The following is a 22,718-nucleotide window of genomic DNA, read 5'->3' as shown; positions in this document are numbered from 1 at the left end:
GACGATTTTGTGGTTTTCTGAAGCTTGTTCTGCACGACACTCGTCAGGAAGGGCTCATGGGAAGGAGCTGTTGCGTACCCATAATTAAATTAATTTTTTCTGTGCCCTGTAGAGCCGATGAGCAGTTTCACTGGCTAAAGACAAAAACAGAAACAGAAAGCAAACAACCATTCTTGCCTCACGTTTTCTTGGGAATCTTGAATGTGTCTCTCCGTCGTGCGTAACACGAGACGTCCGCTGAAGTCAGCTGGGCCCGTTTCCGTGGTCTTCGGCCTTGACCCCGTGGCCAGCAGGGCGGGCTGCTGCCGAGGTCTGTGACCGCTCAGCGAACACACGAGAGAGCGTCCCATCCCTTCCCAGGACTCTCTTTGGGCAGCCAGGCGCGGGGTCCGGTTGTCTCCACTGTTACCGAAACGCCCTGGACTTACACCTGTCTCCACTGCCGGGACGCCCTCCACCCCTGCCCCCAGGCTCTCAAGATCCGTGCTGTTCCGGTGCCCCCTTAGACAGCCCACCCCCAGGGAGGCCGCCCCACCCCCATCAGAGGAGGGTGGCCCCGCTCTGGGACTGTACGACTCTTCTGCTATCCGATAGTCTCTTCTCGTCTGCCTTTCCCCACCAGGAAATAAGTTCCAGGAGCACATAGCAGGTGCACAGTAAACAGTCTGCTGTAGATGGCTGTGCCTCGGCCGTGCTTACGGCCAGGTGACCACAGGGTGACGGCCCTGCTCTCGCTCCCCGCCCCTTGGCTCTGCCCTGCCCTGCCCGGAACTTCACACCCGGCACGCGTGGTGGACGGGCCCCTGGGCACAGATGCCGTGCCAGCCCAGGGGGCCCCGTGCCCCCTTTCCTCTGCCCCCACTCTTTCCAGCCGCGAAGGGGCCTCTCCCCTGGCCCTGGTGCTACTTGTTGGATCGGGTCAGGAGACGCATCCCTCTGGGAACGCCTGGCTCCAGGTGGGCTGGCTGGGTGCCTCCCACCCCCGCATGTGCTCGGTACCGCATTCGGTCTCTTCTGCGAGGTGGCGGGGTGCGGAGGATGGCCTACCTTGCTCGAGAAAAGAAACGTCTGTCGAGTGACTGAGCCCGACGCATCATGTTGACTGGGACCACCGGCTTCTAGCTGCCTGCCGCCCACATTAGAAACTGCTTCTCTTTCCTGGATTCTTACCCACGTCCCAGGAAGAACCAGGTCGCGGGCGGTGGGCGACAGGCGACGGCCGTGTTCGGACTCCTACAGCTCCGGGTTAGGCTTCCGGGGCTTTGCCACTCGCTGACGACAGGTGCACGCACGAGCCCGGCGAGCCGCCTGTGCCTCCGAGTTTCCAGCCGCCGGCTGCCTCCCAGCCTCGGTGCGAAGATCCACGGAGGCGATAACACGCGTCAGGGCCGCGCCCGGCGCCCGGCAGGCCACGTCTTCAGGACCGGGAACCCTCGGTGTTCTTGCCTGGCCACCGCGTCTCTCCCGTTGCTGCTGCGGCCCAGCCCCCTAGGCCCTCGGCGCTTATGGCGCTCGGGGCCTCGCCGGGTCTTGGCAACGCTCCGCGCGCGTGTCCCGGCGGCGGTGGGGGGTTCCGCGCCTCGGGGCCGCTGGTCGTCCTGCACGTGACCCCCGCCCCCAGCTCACATCCCGCCTGGGGGACTCGAGCATCACATGCCACCTCTGATCTTATCAGCCCCCTGTAGTGAATTCTTTTCTTCTTTTTAGTGTTTATTTATTATTGAGAGAGAGAGAGAGCGAGCAGGGGAGGGGCGGAGAGAGAGGGAGACACAGAATCGGAAACAGGCTCCAGGCTCTGAGCAGTCGGCCCAGAGCCCGACGAGGGGCTCGAACTCACGGACCGCGAGATCGTGACCTGAGCCAAAGTCGGCCGCTTAACCGGCCGAGCCACCCAGGCGCCCCAAAACAGGAAAAAATTTTCTAATCAGGAAGTACCTAAACTTTTACTTCACAAAGTAAAAACGATTCCCAAAGAGGCTCACCACCTATCTCAAACAAGTCTTTTGAATATGCATTTCCTAGAGACACTGGAAAAAAAATCCACAGGCTGGAAACGATGCAGTGACAGGCAGCATAACGGGCTGCATAAATACACAACTCAGAAACCCTTAAATACGTCCCGCCCGCTGCGTTCCAGCACTCTCCAGTCAAAGGCTTTCCTTTCTCCGAGTCCACTTTATTTCCTGTAAAACGAGGGCTTTGACGTAGACCAGGATTCCCAGAATTCTGGATTTCATAGGTCAGGAGGCCGACCAGTATTTTCATATTACTAAAACTACCTGGGGGGGGGGGGGTGCGGCACAGTATTGCCAATTGTTTTCGACTGCGGAATTATAAAAGGAACCGCTATCCACATTTGCCATTTCATGAAGCTGTATTTTAGTGCCAGAAGTGGAGGGAGGGCATGTCGGATGAAGGACAGGGCGCGAATGCAACCCATTTTCCAAGGAACCGGCTCCCTTGGCCGTTTCTCATACCTCGGTGAGGACGCGGAAGGGCTTTCTCACACCCAGGACTCGTGTGCAGGCCGGTGGTGGGGACCCGTGCCTGTCAACAGAGATGACACTGGGCCCAGGGTCACTTAGGCGGAGATTTAGGGTCTCACCCCGGTACCACGTGGGCACCAGCCTGGGGCCGGGAGTTGGGCGATGTGGGCCCTGGACAGACTCTGCTCTACACTCGCCCGGGTCTCTGACGTCCTGGCTCTCCCCACGGATGAGGCTCTCGCTCTGAGACGAAGCCATGCCGATCTCCAGGCTGGAGAAAACGCTGGTGAGAGCGGACGGGAGTTACCGTTTTGACGACTTTTTAGTTTGGACAGGGGGCCTACGGTGTTCATTATGCAGTGAATGAATGAATGAGTGAATGAGGCTTCTCTTGCCTGAGATTCCTGCGCTCTGGGGACTTTGCTGGGGCCCTCACGTCACTAGGTACAGTGCAGAGATGCGTGTGTGTTGGGAGGTATGTTCCCCACGTTTACTTAACGTTGACACTGAAATCAGGCCACCTCTTAGCCATTCCACGGTGAGCGCCGCCCTCCCAGAGTCGTTGGGAGCGGCCCAGACGTTTTGGGGTCTGTTTCCTTCTGTCGTCAGGCTGGCGGTCTGCTCGCTGGAGTCCTCTGCCTTCTCAAACGGGTTAACTGGACAGCAGGTCTCGCGACGGAGCCAGCGGGCCCCTCCCGTAGTCGTCTGTACGCGGCTGTGCCGTGGGAAGGGCTGAGGCAGGGGCCCTGCGGGTCGGGCTCCCGCCGGTGCCCTTGCGCGCCGTGGCCTCGGCCGGCGAATGAACGCGCCTGCCCTCGTCTGCAAGGACCTCCGTGCGGTGAGGGGCTCACGGTGCCCAAGGAGAGGTTTGGCTTCTGCTCCCTAAGCCCCGCCTGAGGAGTGTCTGTCGCCCTGGGGGCCTTGGGCCATGCTGGCTGGTCCACGCTGACAGTGTGATGGCGGCGTGGCTTGCGGGCTGCACCTCTGGGGGCGCTGGGCACAAAGGTCAGCCACGTCAATGTGAGTCACCCCCATGCAACAGCGGGGCCCCTAGGTGAGCTCAGGTCATGATCTCACGGTTCGCGGGTTCGAGCCCCGCGTCGGGCTCTGGGCCGACGGCTCGGAGCCCGGAGCCTGCTTTGGATTCTGTGCCTCCCTCTCTCTCTGCCCCTCCCCCGCTCATGCTCTCTCCCTTCTCTCAAAACGCGTAGACCTAAGGAAAAAAAACAACCCAACAGTCTGGATATCGAGGCTCCCTGGTTCGCACCACGTAGGCAGTGCCACTGGGGGAGCGACCTCGGGGGAAGGACACCCGAGCTCTGAGCCTGGCCTCTCCCACTACGGCTCCGCCCTATGCAGCTTTGCCTGTTGCTGATTTTAACCGGTGTCCCCCACTGTCCCCAGTGTGACAGCGGCCCTTCCCCCCAAAGTTCCTCAGCCGGCCGGGCAGGTCGACACCCACCCGCTCCCACGCTCTTCTCGTGGCGTCAGGCCACGTGGCGGGCTTCTTGGCCTGGTCTTCTTGAAACTCACCAGGATACAGCCCCGGAAGCAGCAGCCTCCGGCGTTCCTAGAGGAAACTGCCACCACACGGTCCTCTGCATTTTGGCAACATCGAACGAAAGAAAATGACTCATGGAGTAGTGAGGCTTATTATCGACATCGCTCCCTTTTGAGCTCAAGAGCAGCCAGCGAACGTGGCCTTGGGGGTCGGCCTGGATCGTGAGGGCTCAGCGCTGCCCCACACTCTGGTTTTTCAGGAGATGGCCCCGCTCTGGTCTCCAGCCTCAGGCAGCGCGCTCACTCTGGGCTGAGTTACCCATCAGGGAACCCATTTTCAGCAAGGTCCCAACACGGCCTCATTACGTGGGTGCTGAACAGCTTCCTCAATGCTCTGCTCATCTACCTGGTGTTAGGAGTGGAACCTGGGGCTCCAGGAGGAAACCCCAAGGAAAGGGGCAGGGGACTAACCCCTTGCCGTCACCGGTTACAAGGGGCCCTGAAATTTACAACAAGTTTGAGGCAGGTTTCTAGAAGATGCGTTTTGGAGGCAGAGATGAAGAGTGTGCCACGGTGACGGCACCTGCCGGAGACGGACAGGTGACCTTAGGCTGACCTCTCAGTGTTACCATGTATTCCCAGTGCCCGCTCGAATTCATATCCTGATTCTGCACAGAGCTGGCGGGAGCACGCTGGGGTGTGCGTGTGCGTGAGACAGGCAGAGCCCGAGTGCCTCTATTAGACGCCGCTGGGACACAGACCCGCTGGGGAAAAGCGATTCCCTGTACGTGTCTGATTCCGGGGCCGGTGGGGGGCTTCCCGCAGCTGAGACGCCCACTACCCCGCGGCTGTTCCTCCTCCCGCACCGCTGAGTGTTCACAAAGTGTTTCTTACTGGCTGTTCTTAGTTCAGGAATCCAGATTTTCTTTGGGGTAGCTAAACGAGGAGGCCGGCATTCACGAGAAACTTCGTTTCGCAGCACCTTATGCAAGTCAGGTCGTTGGTGGAACGGACACTGGGCTGCATGTCAATTACATGTCAATAAAACTGGAGAAAGACAGATGGGTCAGAAACCTGTTGTGATCGATTAGCCATCAGTGATATACGTCGTCCTATAAAATAAACCACAAAGCTGAGTTCGGCTCCAGCTTATATTTATGGGACTGTCTCTGAAAGCCCCACAGGGGTAAACTAAGCCACGTGTACCCCGAACTGGGGGTGATCAGAAGACGGGCGCCTGGGTGGCTCAGTTGGTTAAGCGTCCGACCCCTGATTTCGGCTCAGATCATGATCTCACTCACGGTCATGAAATCAAGCCCAGCGTCGAGCTCCATGCTGAGCGTAGGACTCTTTCTCTTCCTCTCTCTGCCCCTCCCCTGCTCACACACACTCTCAAAAAAAAAAAAAAAAAAAAGAGATTCTTTCCTCCACTACCAAAAAGTGCTGTGGAATTTACAGAAAACTTCTGTAAAAAGCAGAAAGATGCAAGAGTGAGCCAGAGTGGGGAAACGCTCAGCCATGAACAGTCTGGAGAGCAACTCTCCCCCTTCGATTTCCTTCCCTAAAAGAGTTAATCTTAGTGGATTTCAAACTTTTTGATGGTGGAATCCATTCTCCACCCCCCCCCCCCAATGAAATCTTACGTAAAACCAAAATATTAAAGAGCTGATGTTTTGACTGATTTACGGGTTCATATAGTAACATCATAAAGTTGATGAGGACAGAAGCTAATGAGTTGGGGGGGGGGGGTCCCCGAAGGGCTGACAGTTGGTATGACACGTTTGAGTTTTAAGTAGTTCAAATATTACAAACTTTAGATCTATGTAAAAACAGTGGCCTCCGAAGTGTGTATGTGAAGGGGCCACCGGGCTGGATGGTTTCCGGGTCCCTCCAGTTCCAGAAGGTGAAGTCACAGTCAGGCAGTGGCCCTCTTGTGTTCACCTGTAGGACTCAGGCGTTCCTCAGGGGAGGCGATGGACCCCGGGGCCACACTGTGTGGGCCGGAACCTAGCTCCGCTGAGTACTCATGTGACCTTGGGCAGGTGACCTGACCTCTGCGAGCCCGTGTCCTCACCGGTCAGCGAGGATGGACACGGGCAGATACTTTGCCGGGTCACGAGAAGCAAGTAAAGGAACACAGCGTCGGGCAGCCCCCGACAGCACGAAGGTCCCGCTTCTCGGGGAAGGAGACACAGCCGGGGCCCCTGCTGCCGTGCGAGAAGGGCGGCACGAAGCTGGACTCAGACCAGGGCAAGCGTCCATTTACTGGGTTCTCCCAGGGGCTCCTGCGCCCCAGGGTGCTACCCTTGGCTTCCCCTGGTCCACCACCCGGTCCCAGGGCCCAGCGAGCTCCTTGCTGCGCCACGTTTAAGGTGTCCTCTGACCAGCGTACCTGCCCGGGGTGAAGTGGGGTACGCGCGGTTCCCCAAACTTCCCCATGGAGTTACCATGTGCAAGGACCATGCGCCGCGGGGGGCTGGGCCCCTTCAATACACCCCCGGGCCCAGGGCGACACCTCCTGTGCTTTTACTCGTGAGGGGTCACAAGACTTGGGACAGAGAGAGGGAACTAGTGAGCCCCACCCGCCGCTGGAAGGTCACCAAGCACAGCCAAGGGCATGGGTGGCTCGTGGCAACGACTTGAGGAAGCAACTCGACTCTGCGTCTTTGGTTGACTTTTCATCAACAGCATTGGTGGGATCGGTGAAGATCCCCGTGAAGAAGAGGGGGGGGGGACCCCAAATTCAGATTCTCAGCGATTCTGTTTGCAAGACATTCATTTCTTTTTTTCAAGAATCCTTTTTAAACATCACGATTTGGGCTCAAATGATTCCATTTCTAGAAACCGTGTTCTGACTCACACGTGCCTACTCAGGAGAGGAGAGGAGAGCCGGTGGAGAGAGGCACCGTTGCTCTCTCCCCTGGGGAAGTGAAGGATGAGCCCACGGGACGAGCCCAGGAGGGCCCAGCACACGCCCGGCTGGAGCGAGGGACTCCGTCCACACTGCCCATCCCCCGGCCGGTGTCCCAGGCATGGCTGCCTAGCCCGGAGGGAAACTCGATAGTGACCAGGACCAGCTGGCCCGACACCGTGGCTAAATTTAGTTTCATGATGAGCAGTAAAATTCACATGTTCTTTATTTAGTCCATATAATACACCATTTTTAGAGTTTTTTAAAATTAGATAAAAGAGCATATTAAATGGCAAGTGTATGAAGTTTTCTCTTCATAAACAATGTCGAAACAAAAAGTTCTGAATTACAAAATGTTAAAAAATATGTAGGTACTTAACATTTCACTAAAGCGGAAAGTTACAGATATCTTCTAAAGAAAAATAATTGTGCCACTTACCTATTTTTGCTGTTTCTATGAACTTTTTTTTATTCTGTACATAGGACATTTTGTACAAAATATGAAGTCTACATTTTTATTACTTATTACCATAAAACAAAGATACAATGTATGTACAATATTAAAAGGAAGCCATACTAAAGCCACACTAAAAAGACACTCGGACATTTCTGATGTACAGATACAGTCTGGAAACAGTGAAGATGCCGGATGCGGGACTTTACGAAGAAAAACAGTCACCAGTTTGTTCTCAGTGTCGTACTTTTGAAATCAGTTTGGTGCAGGATAAACGGCGTATCTATATAATATAATAAATGGTGTATCTTATAGAAGTCGAACAATTAGCACAGGGAATCTGAGTACTAACTAGGAAAACTTTAATAGGCCAAAATATGAAATAATACTCTCGTCAAAGAAAATTAGTTTCTCTCAAAACTTTTTTTTCCCCCCTTTTTGGTGAATGTTTGTCTTCAATAAAGAGCAGAGATAAAAGCTCGACAAAAAAGGTGTTTTTACAGGCTGAGCTTCATACAGTCACCCAGACAAGGATATTTCGCTTTTTACCGAGGGCAGAGGGGGGGGCCTTCCCAGGACCCTCTCTCGCACACATACTGAACATCCAGAATCGAGGATATCTGAGGATCTATCAGCTAAAGACGGAAGTTCAAACAATGGTATATCAAAATACATAAGACGCTGCTTTATACAATAAAAAGCACCCTTTTTCCCTCAAAAGGAGAAGGCATCTAAACTTTTTGTTTTTAAAGGATACATTTCATAATGGTACAATTGATAGGTACTTGTCAAGTTTCTCAGGAAGCATTTCTTCTCCCAAGGTGGCCCTTCCTGCTTCCAGCTGGGGCGGTTTTCTTCAGGGAGCCCTTGCTCCGAACACGGGGCCCACCCCGCCACCCCCCTCTGCAACCTTCCTCCGGGACGCGGGGACACAGACGTTGCGGACAGAGGGACGGAGGCGACCCCGGAGCAGCGGGCGTCACAGCTGCCCGGGGCCCAGGTCCGCTTCCCACAACGTGTCAGCGGACACCCGCGACCTCGAGTCAGAGCGGACAGCCTGAGAGAAGCCACATCTCATCTTCTGCGCATCAGCGACATTTAACACGAACTTATAGCATCTTAGGCCACAGACCAAGGAAACTGAATCACTTGCTCGGGATAGCAGTACACATCTCAAATAGCTTTCAAGCAGGATAAGGAAGTCAAAATACTGGCCACCCTGAGAGAAATACGGAGCGGACGCACCACGGGCGAAGGGTTTTTCTCCTCGTGCGATTCCATTCAAACAGAAAGCTCAGAACATGCAGGGAAATCTGTGGATCTATAGCAGCATTTGAAGACCCATGGAAACTCAGACACTGTCTTTTCCTGATGAGGTGTTTATACCGCGTGCTCTGGTCGGCGGGGAAGGACTCACCGCGGCCCTGGCGGCTGCCCGTCCGAGCCCTCGGGCCCGCGTCCGGCACCCAGCGGATGTCGGGGCGGCGCCCGGCACGGACGGTGGCGTCTGGTGGCATTTTTGTTACTTTATGCCCAGAGGCGGGGGCCGGACTGGCCGAGCTCGAGAGGGTCTCGTTCTAACTTTCTACAAAATGTATCAAATCAATTCTTAGAGATGAGAATTTTATTCATTCAAGAGCCTCGTTAAAGGGCAACCGTGTGTCAGTAGAGACAAAAAAATGCAAAGAAAAAAAAAGAGGGGACACATCGTTTTAAAATTCCAATTCCGGTCAAGGTGGACGGAGAAAGCCGTTTTCTAAAAACACCTTTCTCCTACGAGCTCACTCGTGGAGTCCCTGGTGCTGGGCCGCGGGCTTGGAAGTATGGCTTTAGCTGTACACGAGAGTAACACGGCACACGGGTCATCAGGCAAAGTAAAGAAACACCTCAGGAAAACACAGTGGCCGAGGATTGTCATGTCACTTTTCCCAGTAAGTTGTGTTAGAATGATGACAGCAAAGGACCACTTCAACGAGATGAAAAGGGAAAAAAAAGAGAGAGAGCAAGGAGAGAAAACGACTGACTACTGGCGCAACAGTCACGTGGAAACAATCGAAGAGGTTGTAGAATCTTCAAGAATACGCGATGCGTTTCTGTTTCAAGTGTTCCTCTGATCTGAAGCACATCCACACGATCACAGAACCACTTATGGTAAACGATCGCGAATTCCGTCTGGGCCGAACGTGAAGATGTCTAGGGTGCTCTCCTTAGCTCTGATTTGGGGAAGCCGTCTTACGGGGGGCCGTGCCGGGGCCGAGACGACGCGCCGGGGACGCGGCCGGTGGCCCTCGGGCTCCACGGACACATCGGGGAAGCCACCATTGTTTGAACTCCTAATCTCGAGCTGAGGCAGAGTGTGTCGCTGCCTACAGACGGGGTGGAAGAAAAGCTCGGACTCTGAGTGTAACTGATTTGTATGGCACACAAGGGATGTATTTTCTACAGACTCCAGGAGAGAGCAGGCGTCCCCAGCCCGACGCGGTCCTCCGGGGGACTAGCGCCCGTCCTGGGAGACCAGCTGGTCAGCTCTGCAGTGAGCCTCCAAGGCGTTCTTGGTGTGGAGGTCCTGAGGCAGCTCAGACTTGCGGCGCACGAGGGGCCGGTCCTTCTTCAGATCTTTCTGGGCCTGGAATCAAAAATGCAGGGACGTTGGCGACCAACGAGGCCACGCAGGGGTCAGAGGGCAGCCGTGGGCCGGGAGCCCAGCACGCACGCTCCAGGGCTGCCCTGAGAACTCTGTGGCGCGGGCCTCACCCCCCACGGCCTGGGCCGTTGGAGACGACCTAACCACCAGGGTGATGGGCTGGCAATCCGGTCTAAAAAGTGTGGCTCTGCACCCAGCACTCCACACCCCTCTGTCTTGCAAATCCACTGGTTTCAGCAAACCTCATCGCTATCAAAACCCTCCTACTTCATCAAAGAGGACGAAAGGCATTTTTATGCCGATGCCCGCTACCGAAGCCGTTCAGAAAGTGGAAATTTCCTTTGGAGGTGGATAAAACGAATGGAAGAGAAACACATTAACGCTGGATTTGGAGTCAAGCAAAGGTCTCAAACTTCTGTCAAATTTGGAAAAAGGTCTTCAAGGGAAGAGGTGCTAAATGGGTCGCTTGTGGGGACAAGCCCTCTAGGACTTAGAAAAACAGTATTTTAATTATTCACATAAAATTTCCCAATATTAAGAATAAGAAATAAAAGACCCCCTTCTCCACCTCATTCTCTTCCTCAAGTTCAGTTTTTAGGTTTTACTTAATCATATTTATTTATTTCTTTTAACGCTTATTTATTTTTGAGAGAGAGACAGAGCATGAGTGGGGAAGGGGCAGAGAGAGAGGGAGACACAGAATCCGAAGCAGGCTCCCAGCTCAGAGCTGTCAGCACAGAGCCCTAAGCGGGGCTCGAACCCATGAACCACGAGATTATGACCTGAGCCAAAGTCGGAGGCTTAACTGACTGAGCCCCCCAGGTGCCCCTTCACTTAAACATTTAAAAAAAAAAGGTTCCTATTTTTCCACGAGGCTTTAGAGCATCGTGAATCTGCAAAGAAAGCGGGGTGGGGGGCCTGATCTGGGCAGTTTGCACCAAAAGCGCCCACATCTCCATGATTAACAATTCCACAAATCACTCAGTTTTGATGCAGAGCTACCGCATTAATGCCAGTACTTCTGAAACGAAACGAGCCACCTAAGTCATCTCAACGCCATATATCCACCAGAAGACTGCCAATTAGTTGCACACTTTAACCAGAACCAAGCCTTTCTGCTTAGCGTCTCCATCAAAAAGAAGACAGAGTTTAAAGAGAACACATTCTCTTTGCGGTAGAGAACTAATGCCTTATCGGAGAAAATTCGAGGGAAGTCAGTCGTCTGACAGGAAGGACATAACCACAGCCTCTCACAGTTCCTGGATGTCTACCCTCAGCAGACAGAAAGTAGACTTTTCCTGGCTTTTAAGAACAATTCCAGAGCCTGCGGAAAAGTCATACGTGGAAAGTTCCCATCTTTTGCAGAGCTAACATTTCCTGGGGAGATTTTCTGCAAATTTATCTACGGAAACGGCAACAACGTCAGGGTTCGGAAGGAACGTTGTGCGACATGTCAGGAATATTTCTAGAAATGTTACTTGGAAATTAACACTCGGTGATGGTAAAGGTGGGGATTTTGAGTTCTCCCCCTGAAAACTAGCCAGAGATGGTTTCTGGAGAGCCGCCTGAGTCAGGAGGCCGTGAGGGCACGCGCCCTGAGGACTGTCAGTCACGGTGCCGACGCACGTTTGCTTTTGGCCCACAAGACACTCAAGAGGGAAAATTCTACCCTGGATTTTGTGTCCCTTCCACGTGCAGCTGTAAAATAAAGCCTAAGCGAGGCCAAACGAAACCAACACTTTGACGTCCTGGAAATATTTAACCACTGCCAACACAGGCCTTCATTCCAGAGAAGCAACTTTTAGACAGAAAAAGCCAACAGTAAAAACCTCGGAACTGGAACCAGTGCAGGCAAGCGGAGAGAACAAACATGAGCCCCGATCACCCGAAGGGTCGGCAAGGGTGCCGGGCACGTCTGGGCCTTTCTGCGCGGGCATCTTAGCCTGGCAGGTAGGGCAGAGCGTGATTTTCACGAACCATGAGAGGGAAAAGACCAGAAGCACAGCAGGCAGGGAAGGAGGAGGGAGCACGAGCAGAGGGGATGGCGGGGTGGGGGTGGGGATAGAGCAAGGAAGGGCTGGAGGCCGGGCCTCTGTCGGCTGCGTGTCCGCAGGTCTGAAAGGCCAAGTTCATACAGTTAAGTGGTAGCAGGAGAGCAGGCCTCGCGGACACATGACGGTGCGCGTTTTTACTATGCCACTGAGGACACAACCAGTCAGGGCTTCTCGAGGGAAGCCCTCAGTCCTTCCCACCACAAGCTGGAACGACAGGGGGAAGCGGGAAGATACTTCATGTCCAACGTTAGTTTGTCAGGGCTTCGCCCGAGGACACGAGCCTTAAACACACTCTACGTGTTAAGTTGTACCTTTGCTTCCCACCTTTCGTCTGTCTACACCTTCTTTATTTGCATGGTTGACACTGCTTTTCTCCCAACTGACTGTTACCAATGAGAATTGTAAACATTTTAAACATCTCTGGTAGAAATGTCATAAACACGCAATTTACTATTTTTCTTCGGATGTTCTATGTAGGGTTATACAAGTTTCTCAAAAACAAAACAAATCGTGGTTCTCACAGGTCAACATATAATTTGTATTTCTCTAGAAAATTCCAACCAACCACCGCCCCCCCTCCCGGAGGACTTCCTTCCCTCCCCTGGTACAGTTCTGCCATCCACCTCTTATGCCTCCCGTTCTGGCTGACGTTCAAATCGTTTTAAATAAGTGTGGACTTATCTTGCAAAAAATAAAATTAGCCAAAAACAAAATTAGAAGCGCACTGAAAATATTCAAATTTTAATTTTTAGCTGTTATTTGCTCTCCAAATTGTGCACATAACTTTCCTGCATCTAGGTATCTTCTCCTTGCTTTAACAGCAGAGTTTTTGAGAGTTTCAGGAATATGACTCCAACATTTTTCAAATTCGTAAGAGTCTATCGTATCAAATATTATACCTAAGAGCCTGCACTATAAATATATTCATCTAGATAGTTTGAGATTGGGGGAGGGGTGGATTCCACTGAACTGTTGAAATCGATATGAAGTCTTCAAATTGGGTGGTATTAATCTTCCAGTTTTATTCTTTTTCAAAGTTGTTTTGGCTATTCTGGGTCCTCTGTGTTTCCATATGAATTTTAGAATCCGCATGTCATTAAAAAAAATAAAAAGTGTGCTGGGAGTCTGACTGAGATCACGTTAATTTGGGGAGAAGTGGTATTTTAATGGCATCCAGTCTTCTGACCCAGGAACGTGATCATAGAAATCTAAGAGGCAGGGGCGGGCAAATAATTTTTGTAGAACTGTCGAATACATAGAAAAACTTATTTCATATCATTTCAAGAGTCATGATACAAGAGTTCTCTAGGAAACTCAGCACTAAGTGGGTAGGTGATTTGACAGCGATCCCTTCACGTTATGTGGAAGGTGCTCCCCTGGGAAGGAGCTGTGCCCTGTGCTAAGGAAAGGGGGGTGCGTCCACCATGTGGAAGGTGTTCTTGGGACTGGCGGGCCCACAAATACTAGGGTCAACTCTAAGAGGCAGTTTTTCACTCAACATTAGAATGCTCTTTTGGTTTGCATTCTTGAACAAATACTTGATCCCTTAGAGTCACCTTAAATCATAAATAGGACCATAATGTACACTTCCATTACATTCTGGACACAGGTCATTCTCTCCCTGCACTGGACCAAAGGCTGTACCCCCCCCAAAAAAACCCCTCCAAAACAGAAAACTGAACAAACCCAAAAGCCTCCAAAGCCAAACTATTTAATGCACAATTTCCTTTCGGCCAATTTCCTTTCCAACTCTGCATGGTCTATGCGACTTAAAAACGAATGTGGTCACAAATTCTTGGGCAACGTCCTGGTAGGAGGGACACTGATCTGATTTTCTCTGAGTCTGCAAGTGATGGGCAAGCTCTCATGGCTTTAGCATACCGTGAGCCGTAAAACCAAAACGGTAGTTTAAAAAATGACCCTGTCTCAGTTAAAAAAAAAAAAAAAAAAAGAAGTAGGAAAATTAACACCTCCAGAGCCAGTACAGAGAAACATATAATTTTTTCTTAACTTTGTTAATTGCTAAGAATATTACTTGTAAGGAAATTACGGAATCTACCTGGATTACATTTACTAGGAGTGTTCTGCATTTCTCCCCCGTATTTTCAAGGTTTGATCTTCAGCGAAGGCTAGGGGCTGGCTGGGCAGGAAGCGGCATGGACTTGGCCAGTGGGGTCGCCCTCTCTGGGCAGCTCTATGAAAAAAGGAGTCTGGACCAGTGCTGCCCAATGGAAAAATAACGTGTTCCAAGTATGGAACTCCAAGTTTTCTAGTAGCCACATTAAAAAAGTAAAGGGCAATAGATGAAATTAATTTTAAAAGTATTTTTTATTCGGCCCGATATACCCCAAATGCTATTATCATCGCAACAACAGAAAATTACGGATGAGAGGTTTTTGCATCCTTTTCTTCATACCGAGCCTGGGAGCTCCCGTGCTGTCGGCTGACGGCACAACGGCTCGGCGCAGGTGGCCACGCTTCGAGGGCTCGGCAGCCCCGTGCGGCCTGGACGGAGGAGGTCCCGTGCTCTTGCTAACGCCTGGCCCCATCCGAGCAGGTGGGGAGTGGAATCTTACTAGCACCCTCTCTGCTTCAGTGGGTTCCAAGCACTGACGACGCTGCATCCACCTGTATCCGGTGCACAACACGGTCTGGCCCGCGTGACCTTTCAGGCTTCGGCATCGTAGCACTGGTTGTCACCAGGACTCGTGGAGCTGGCCCCCGGGGATTCAAGTTGCAGAGTCAGCGAGGCCCACGTCCCCCCGCGCCGCCCACACCCCGATCCAGGCAGGACTGTGCTGGGTCCCAGGAAGTGAAGACAGGTAGGCACGTTCAGAGAAACTCAGCAAGTGACAGGCTCCTCGCGCAGGCAGGGACTTGGCACATGACCCTCTTCGGAGCCCACACGGTACATCTTCCCGGTTTAGTAAGAAACGTCCGTCTCTGGATCGGTGGTGATCTGAACAGGTATTTCTACCACCGTGGAAACAAACCACCTGAGCACAGGCGTGGCGTGAGGTGGTCCTGACAACGATCCCGGCCTGCAGGCGTCCCTGGCTCCTGAGCGGCCCCGGGAGGCAGTGCGAAGGGGAGGAGAATGAGGCTCTCTGCCCGGTGTCCTGGGGCCGTGGGGGCGTGACAGGGGACGCCCCGGCGCCACAGCACGTGGGACGGTGCAGAGGGACACCACTGCCAAAGGTCCGATTTTCGCCCAGGTTGACATCTGAAGGACAGTTAAGGGCTGAGATCATTACTGTTAATATAAACGAGGCAAATAATCAAAACTCTCAAAGATTCCGCCCGGTACTTTGATCGTTAGGACGTATGGAGCTGCGACTGTCTCCGAGCTTCCCGACACGGAGTCTCTCGCCGGGCTCACACCGAAGGCGCTGGCCTGGATCCCGTCACCTCCTACAAGTGTTTCTCAGACAAACTGGCGCGGGCGCACCCCAGCTCAGCTCTGCGCGCTGTTACCTGGCGGGGCCTGTCCGCTCACTGTCTCTCTCAGCGTCTGCACATCTTCAGACAGAGGCCCGTCCGTCCCCGTTGCCACCGGGAGGCTCACGGTGTTCGCTTCACGACACACCGCATGCTGCAACGCAAAGCTGGGAGCCCCTCTCTGTTCGCGCTCAGGCTGTGGACGCCAAGGGTCTCATCCTGGCGGGGGGCACGTCTCCCCGCCGGCGCCCTCCCCGGGGCCCCCTCCGGCCCGGACCTGCGGGGCCTCACAAACCAGAGCCCTTTCATTCTCCTCGGCCCGCGGGGCACCGGGCAAGGAGCGCGACGCAGGCTGCAGCCTCCCTTCCAGAGCCTTCCCCGGTCCCCGGGCCGGAGTCCACGTGCCCACCTGGACCGCTCCATGCCGACAGCCCCTGCTCACCACCCCGGCTGCACGCACCTGCCGGCCTCACCCCTTCACCCCACGCTCTCACTGGAACCGCCTTATCAGCCCCACCCCCGTGTCCACACCCTCGGCATCTCTGCTCTCTAGCCGGAACTCCGCCACTCCGCCAGCCGGCTGGGACGGCTGGGTCGCACGCTGCGACCCCGGGGCCGGGCACGGAGGGAAGGGCTGGTGTGCCTTCGGGTCCGGGCGGCCCTGGGACCCACCGTCCTTGGGCTCTGGGAGCCGCAGACGCGTTTCTGGCCACGGGCGTCTCTGTCTCTGAGTAGGACGCGGGGTAAGGTCACGGCAGAGGGCTGCTGTGATGGTGACAGTGAGCTACGTGTCCCCTTTGTCTGTGAGGGGGAGGGCAGGGGAGGAAGACACGGGGGTGGGGGAGCCGCAAGCAGGTGCCCCGCAAACACGTCGCTGGGCTGACGGGAGGGACTGAGGGAGCTGCCCGCGCCCCCACTCCCTCCCCACGGCCCCTCCAATGGTACCACAGACGCTGGGGCTGGGGGAGCTCTTGGCTGCTAAGCCAGTCATCGGGTTTTACCCTCCCGGCCTCTCTGGACACGACGGGCCCAACGGACGGAACACAACCGCCCCGAGACTGCTCCGGTTCCCCTCCTGCCTCCCTGCCCCTCCCGATGGCTCCCCGCTCCCCGGGGGTCTCCCTGCCTGGCCTCTGTTCACAGCGCTGCTGGGCCCTCAGACACGGCCCTCCCTCCCACCATTCCTGTCAACCCAGCCTCGGCCACATACTTCTACGAGCCCCCAGGGCGGGCCCCTCCCAGTACCCCATCCTCCTGGCTGCCACAAAGAACTTTCTGGAATGCAAGTCTGACGACACCACTTCTCTCCTTAAGACACTAACACCTGCATCCATTTTGGGGATAAAATCGACATTTGTTCCGTCTCCAGCTTCGTCCCTCGTCCAGACCAACCCAGCCGCTCCTCCATAGCCAACAGTCCACCTGTGCCGAACAACTCGGATTCCTGACTCTGCTCTCTCTGCCTCGAGGACCTTCCCCCAAATTCAGACTGGGGAGGTCCCCTTTGAGACTTCCCCTCCAAGGAGCTCAGCCCTCCTGCTGGGGACACCTCGGCCGTGGCCGTGCCACCGCCACAGGGTGTCTTTACGCGTCCCCGTCAGAGGCAGGAAGCAGACCTCCTGGCTTCCTCTCCAGCATCTCCTGGGTTATAATCTGACCATCTGAAATGAATTCTCTTTGCTTCCATCTGGCTCCCCTCACGGATCCTAAGCTCCTTGAAGCTGTGTCCTGTTCTCGTCTTGGTATCTGGGGAATGTCCCGTGACTCAGGACACCCGGCTGGTGCCCATCTGCCAAGTGCAGTGGCTGCCTGGGCACAGCACCTCAGGGGCTCAGAGCAGCACGAGGAACCACGACTCTCACGAGGAGGCACAGGGGTTGCTTTTTAACCAGCATTTCAGCTTCTGGCTGCTCCGAGGGAAAAGCGGGGCGCACTCCATGTGGGAGTGGGAGAGCCGTGTGGGGCCCCTGGTCCTCTCTGGAGCTCAGGGCAAAGAGAGGTGGGAACAAGAATGCTACAGACCGGTCTCAGCAACAAAAGGGCCACACAGCGGCCACCGCAGGAGAGGACTCTTACGAGGAGTAAAAACCTCTGCTGAGGCTGGGGTCACGGCAGGGTGAAGGAACACACACGTCGCCCCGAGGGGCCCGTCTCTCAGAGGGAAGCAGGTGGCACCCGATTTCACACGAGTGCCTGTCTTCCTTGCACACGAATCCCGCCAAAGTCAGGCGGAAATAAGCAGTCACCTGTGACTTGGCCTCTTTGGCGGAGTCGGAAAACACATTTACGTTAGAAATCCTCAGTATTTCGTGACTTAAAAAAAACCTAAATGATGCGGGACATTAAGACCCCCCCCAAAGGAGCCGCCGTAGACCCCCCCAGCCCAGGACAGATGGAGAGACCTCCAGATACAGGTCGGTGGGCAGACAGTGCCCTGCTGGGGATGCGCCCTAAAAAAGAAGCTATTGAATCGGTTCCTCAAAAAGGCAGATTTGAGATACAGAGCCAAAGCTTGAAAGACCCGACTGCTTTCATGGCCGAAACGGGAAGCAGGATGTTTCGTCCACTGGGTTATTACCTTTTGTCGTTGCTGTTGCAGACAGCGAGCAGAGACTAGGACTTAGACAAGACGCCCTCTCTCTCAAGTGAGAATCAAGTCCCGAGGCCCCGCTTTTCAGCTCTGAGACATTAGCTCGTGAAGCATTTTCCTTTTGGAGACGCTGCATCGGGGACTGCTGCACGCAGACAGGACTCACGGGGCTCGGGTCACACATGGTTTCAACGGGGAGATGGTCAACACAGCGCCCAGAACGCCACATTCCCCACAGGTGCAGCCCAGGGCGCTTACGGCGTCGCCTGCCTGGGACACAGCAGAGAGCGGCCCAGAGGAGGAAACGCGTCACGTAAGAAAACTCAGGAGAAGCTCAGGAAAAGGGAAACGAGAGCAATTTCTGTTTCGGAAGGCACACCTGTGACAGCACAGCAGCGAAACGAGGCCACGTTTGTCACACAGCCAACCCACTCTTTTTCGTTTGTAACGTGAAAGCTTGATGCGGTTTCCCAGGAGATTATTTCTATGTTCCAGGCGACACAGCTAAAAATCAGCCTTTCTGATTGGTTTCAGGTGTGGGTTTGGGGTGCGCGTGTGGTGGGGTGTCTGGCGATCCTGACCGGGACGCCCGGCTGGCTGCCCTTCGCACGGGGCCGTCAGGCAGGGCCCCTCCACCTCCACCTCCACCGGCCCTGGATCTGAGCTTTCACGGTGTTGTGGAACAAACGTCAGTATTCCAGCCTCACGTTCAACATCCCTTCTGTTCCAGCAGGTGGACAGGGCAGTTCTGTGGCAGAGCACAGAATCGGTCGTGTCAGGGAAAGGCCGTGGGGGTAGCTCCAGGGCGGAAGGAAGGCCTCACTTAACGTCATTCGGCTTTCCTGAGGTGTAAGTCTCTCGAATGTGGTTTTATCAAAGGGAACACGATTGATACATTACATCAACACACACTTTTAGCTTCGTGATCACGTGCTGTTTTTTATGAGAGGTCAGAGCGCCACGAATCCCGCACAACCGACTTAGTAAATGATTTACGCCCGCCTCTGGCCCAAGGAAACAGATGGCTTGGAACCTAGCTTCACCTCAACGAGCCTTTTAGGATTTTGAGGGTACCGAGGGGTTCTTGTCAGGTACAAGCTTTTCTGGGAGCCTGAGGACCGCCAGCGGGCTGTTACTGTGGTGGAGAGGCGCACAGACGATCTTCAGGAAAGTGGCCCCGTGACCAGGGGGCCCGCCCGTGAGGCAGTGCTCCAGTCACCCAGACCAGCGTGCGTAACACCAAAGACCACACAACCCAGAACCCCCAGCCGCCCTCGGAGCCCCAGGGCGGGCGCCGTGCGGGCCACCGCATCGCCTGCTCCGGGAGACACGCCGCGTGCGCGCACCTGCCAGAGCGCGCTGGAACCTTCTAGCGAGGACGGGAGAGAGGGTTAGTTGCTAACACGCAGACGTCAGGCAATTTTTAACGATTAAAAGGCTCAGCGTATAGGAACCTAGTTTTAGGAAAAGAGGACACGGACATCGTACTTCATCGATTTCAAATCTATGTTCCTTTCTTTTGGACTGACTTCGATATTAAAAAGAAAGGGACGTATCGTTTTAGCTACAGCATCTATGACGTTGGTGAGGAGAAAGCAAATCATAATCTCGGTCCAAAATAGACGTTGTATCCTGGCTTTCTTTTTACCACAGTATATTGGTTAAGATTTAGATCTTATTGAAAAAGCAGAGGAAAAAAAGGTCAATTCTGTGGTAAAAACTTGGTGGGGCAAAATAAGTTACTTGTACGAAAGTTGAGAAGTATTTTTATTGCAGACATTTCCACATACAAGGTTAGTGAAGCCGACCCCCTCCCTGCCCATGATGCAGCCACATTCCTAGCTCATAAAAACATTCAAGAGATACCCTAGACATTTTCACGTTACTCTTTTTAGTACCTGGGGGTTTGCTTTGGCTAGATTTTCTATTTTAACCCACGCTTCTTCTCGTTCTTTCATTTTTAGCTTCTCTCTGAAAAATAGTAAAATGTCATTGGCATTAGAGAGAGGGATCACATTCAAGAGAGGAAACAATGACAAGGCCAGCAACACAATCACCTGCTTCCCTCTGTCACTTTCTGGTTTCTACTCCACATTCTTCACAGTGGTGATCACAATATAGGTTAACATGGAAAACGAAATGCAAAACACAAGCCAGACTTAGGGGAGAAGATTTAACAACTAGATGTGCTAGAATTTTAACACGTTGAGGCATGTGGGTTCTTAGGAAGACTTATACGAGTACATCTCAGGTCTCTGTCCTTCCTGGTTTCGCTGCTTCTCCAGAAGACCTATATAATTTTGAAGAAAAGCTCACAGAGCCATGAAAGGTGAGACCATTCCACAGCGTAAAGGCACTGAGGTTAAGAGCCGATGTCCCAACAAGGGCGGCTTTAAAAAGGAACGGTCTTCAGACCTGGTTCCTGTCAGATTCCCCCACCAGTGAGTCACATGACCTTTGGCGAATCACTTAACCACCTGGACCCAACTTTTTTTTTTTTTTTTTTAAATCTGGAAAATGTGCTGCAAGATCCTTTTCAGAAAGCTAAGATACTTGCCCTCTGAAGAGCCGGTGGCGCATCTGAACACCGCGCTCAGCCGGGAGGGGGCCCGGAAGACGGCCTGTGCACGTGTGCCCGTGCGCCTTCCCTGCTCTGCGGACCCTCACCTCACACCCTGCACATGCCGTCCTCCTGTGTGTTTTGCTGTCTTCCCTCTCCACACTACCCACGAGGGCACGGATTTTTGTTTCGTGCCCTGTTGTGTTGCCGGAGCCTAAAACAGGGCCTGGCGTGCAGGTAAACATGTACATACTGTCTACAGAATGAATGCTACGGCTGTTCATAAATATCCTGTAATTTGAACTACACTCGTTCAATGTTTCTCTGTCTTAGCCAGCTTCTAGTGGCAGAGAAGCAAAGAACAAAGTCTGCCCAGAGCCCACGCCGCACTCTGACACCCTTCAAGCGTGAGAGTGGGGCCCTGGCTCTGTGAAGGACACAGGCCAGGCTCCAGAAGGGGCCCGATAAAGCTCTGTTGACATAGGCGCTTGCTCTCTCGCAGAAATCTGATGGGACAGAATCCAAATTCCTGCCTTGTGAACCTAAAAAATCACTATACCTCACAGCCTTTACGTGTTCCCCGAGAAAAGCAAAAATTCTGAAAGTTAGGTCCGCACACGCATTTTGCAGAGACAACTGAACTGGCAGCACGGGGCGGGGGGAGGGGAGCGGGGGACAGAGGAGTTCTCTGAAGATGAGCTAACACGACACATTTTCATTTGTTTTCCAAGTATGAGAGACTTGACTTTGCTTTAGAGACCTGATGAGCTTTTCCGGACAAACAGCGGAAGAGGTCTATTCAGGACTGAGGAAAAAGCCTTCAAGGGAGCAGCTTTGGAAGGGGGCAACTTACTTCAGCTTCTCCGCTTTGAACTGCTGGGTACAGTCGTCAAACAGTTTCTGGTTCATCTCCATGAAGAGCTTCAGTGCGTTGTAGATCAGGCCGTGTATTGTCCTGTAAGCAGAACTTCCTGTTCAGGCTCCGAACACGCCACCCGTCCCTCCACCCCTCCCCGCCTCGCCCTGCGCGGCCACAGCCCTCCTCCTCCCCGCTCGGCCCGAAGGCTCCCAGGCCTCCCAGCCCGTGCGGCGGCCACTCGGCCCCTCACGGAGCACCCGGCCCCGAGGCCTCTCGGTGCGGTGTCCTGGCTGACGGCGGCCGAAAACCACCTTCCTTGGAAACAGAATAAAAAAGTGTTGAAACTTGAAAAAATACAGTTCAGGAGCGTCTAGGTGGCTCCGTCGGTTAAGTGTCCGACTCTTCAGCTCGGCTCAGGTCCTGATCTCACCGTGTGTGAGTTTGAGCCCCGCGTCGGGCTCTGTGCTGGCAGCAGGGGCCTGCTTGGATTTTCTCTCTCTGTCCCTCCCCCACTCACGCCCTTTCTCTCTTAGAAACAAACATTTGGGAATGTATACGTAATTAAAACCCACTGGGATGTGTTGGGGACAATAACGGAAACCCTTTATTTCCCATAAACGTCAGTTTCCTTTTAATCTTATTAATTAAGAACAGAAAAGTTTTTAATCATGCCAAAACAGAGCTCTGGAAGACAGAATATAAAATTACCATAGGATAGCTTAATGGCACTTAACTTCCCGGCTCTGACACCCACGAGAGGGGGGAGGCCCCGCTGCTCTGAGACCCAGTGGGGTCCGAAGAGGACGCCAGTCCCCCTCGCCATCAGATGACAGCCACACCGCGGTGAGGTCAGCAGAACTGCCCTGGGACACCTGGGAGGCTGTTAGTTAAGCGTCCGACTTCCTTTGGCTCAGGTCATGATCTCACAGTTTGTGGGTTCGAGCCCCACATCGGGCCCTGTGCTGGCAGCTCAGAGCCTGGAGCCTGTTTCAGAGTCTGTGTCTCCCTCTCTCTCTGCCCCTCCCCTGCTTGTGCTTTCTCTCTCTCAAAAATAATTAAAAAAAAGAAAAATTAAGACCAAAAAACCTCCCCAAACCAAGAACTGCCCAGCAGAGCCTGGTCAACCCACAGCGTCGTGAGCAACGGCAGAAAAACTTAAGCCTCAAACCGTGACTGCTGCTGCTGCTGCTGCTGCTTTTGTGGTTGTTGCACGATTCACAGC

At 53.7% G+C, this 22,718-nt stretch overlaps 1 protein-coding gene across 8 annotated transcripts in view; it reads right to left on the bottom strand.

Moving 5' to 3' along the window:
• Positions 1–7,398: 7,398 nt before the first annotated feature.
• PPP2R5C (protein phosphatase 2 regulatory subunit B'gamma) overlaps positions 7,399–22,718 on the bottom strand; it is a 127,297-nt gene continuing 111,977 nt past the window's right edge. For 6 of the 8 annotated variants that reach the window (XM_042944303.1, XM_042944309.1, XM_042944304.1 and 3 more), the window contains 3 exons: positions 21,491–21,592; positions 19,976–20,048; positions 7,399–9,977 (listed from right to left, as the gene is read on the bottom strand). In XM_042944303.1, the coding sequence (XP_042800237.1) occupies positions 9,846–9,977; positions 19,976–20,048; positions 21,491–21,592 (307 nt within the window). In that variant the 3' untranslated portion in view covers positions 7,399–9,845. Of the gene's footprint in view, positions 9,983–15,529; positions 15,642–19,975; positions 20,049–21,490; positions 21,593–22,718 lie in introns of all 8 variants that reach the window. The other 2 variants (XM_042944310.1, XM_042944307.1) reach the window with 2 other exon arrangements.

Source organism: Panthera leo, chromosome B3 (genome assembly GCF_018350215.1).
Source record: "Panthera leo isolate Ple1 chromosome B3, P.leo_Ple1_pat1.1, whole genome shotgun sequence".
In the NCBI taxonomy this organism is placed as follows: Eukaryota; Metazoa; Chordata; class Mammalia; order Carnivora; family Felidae; genus Panthera; species Panthera leo.
Note: the sequence above shows the minus strand (reverse complement) of the source record. Positions and strands in the feature narration are given on the sequence as shown.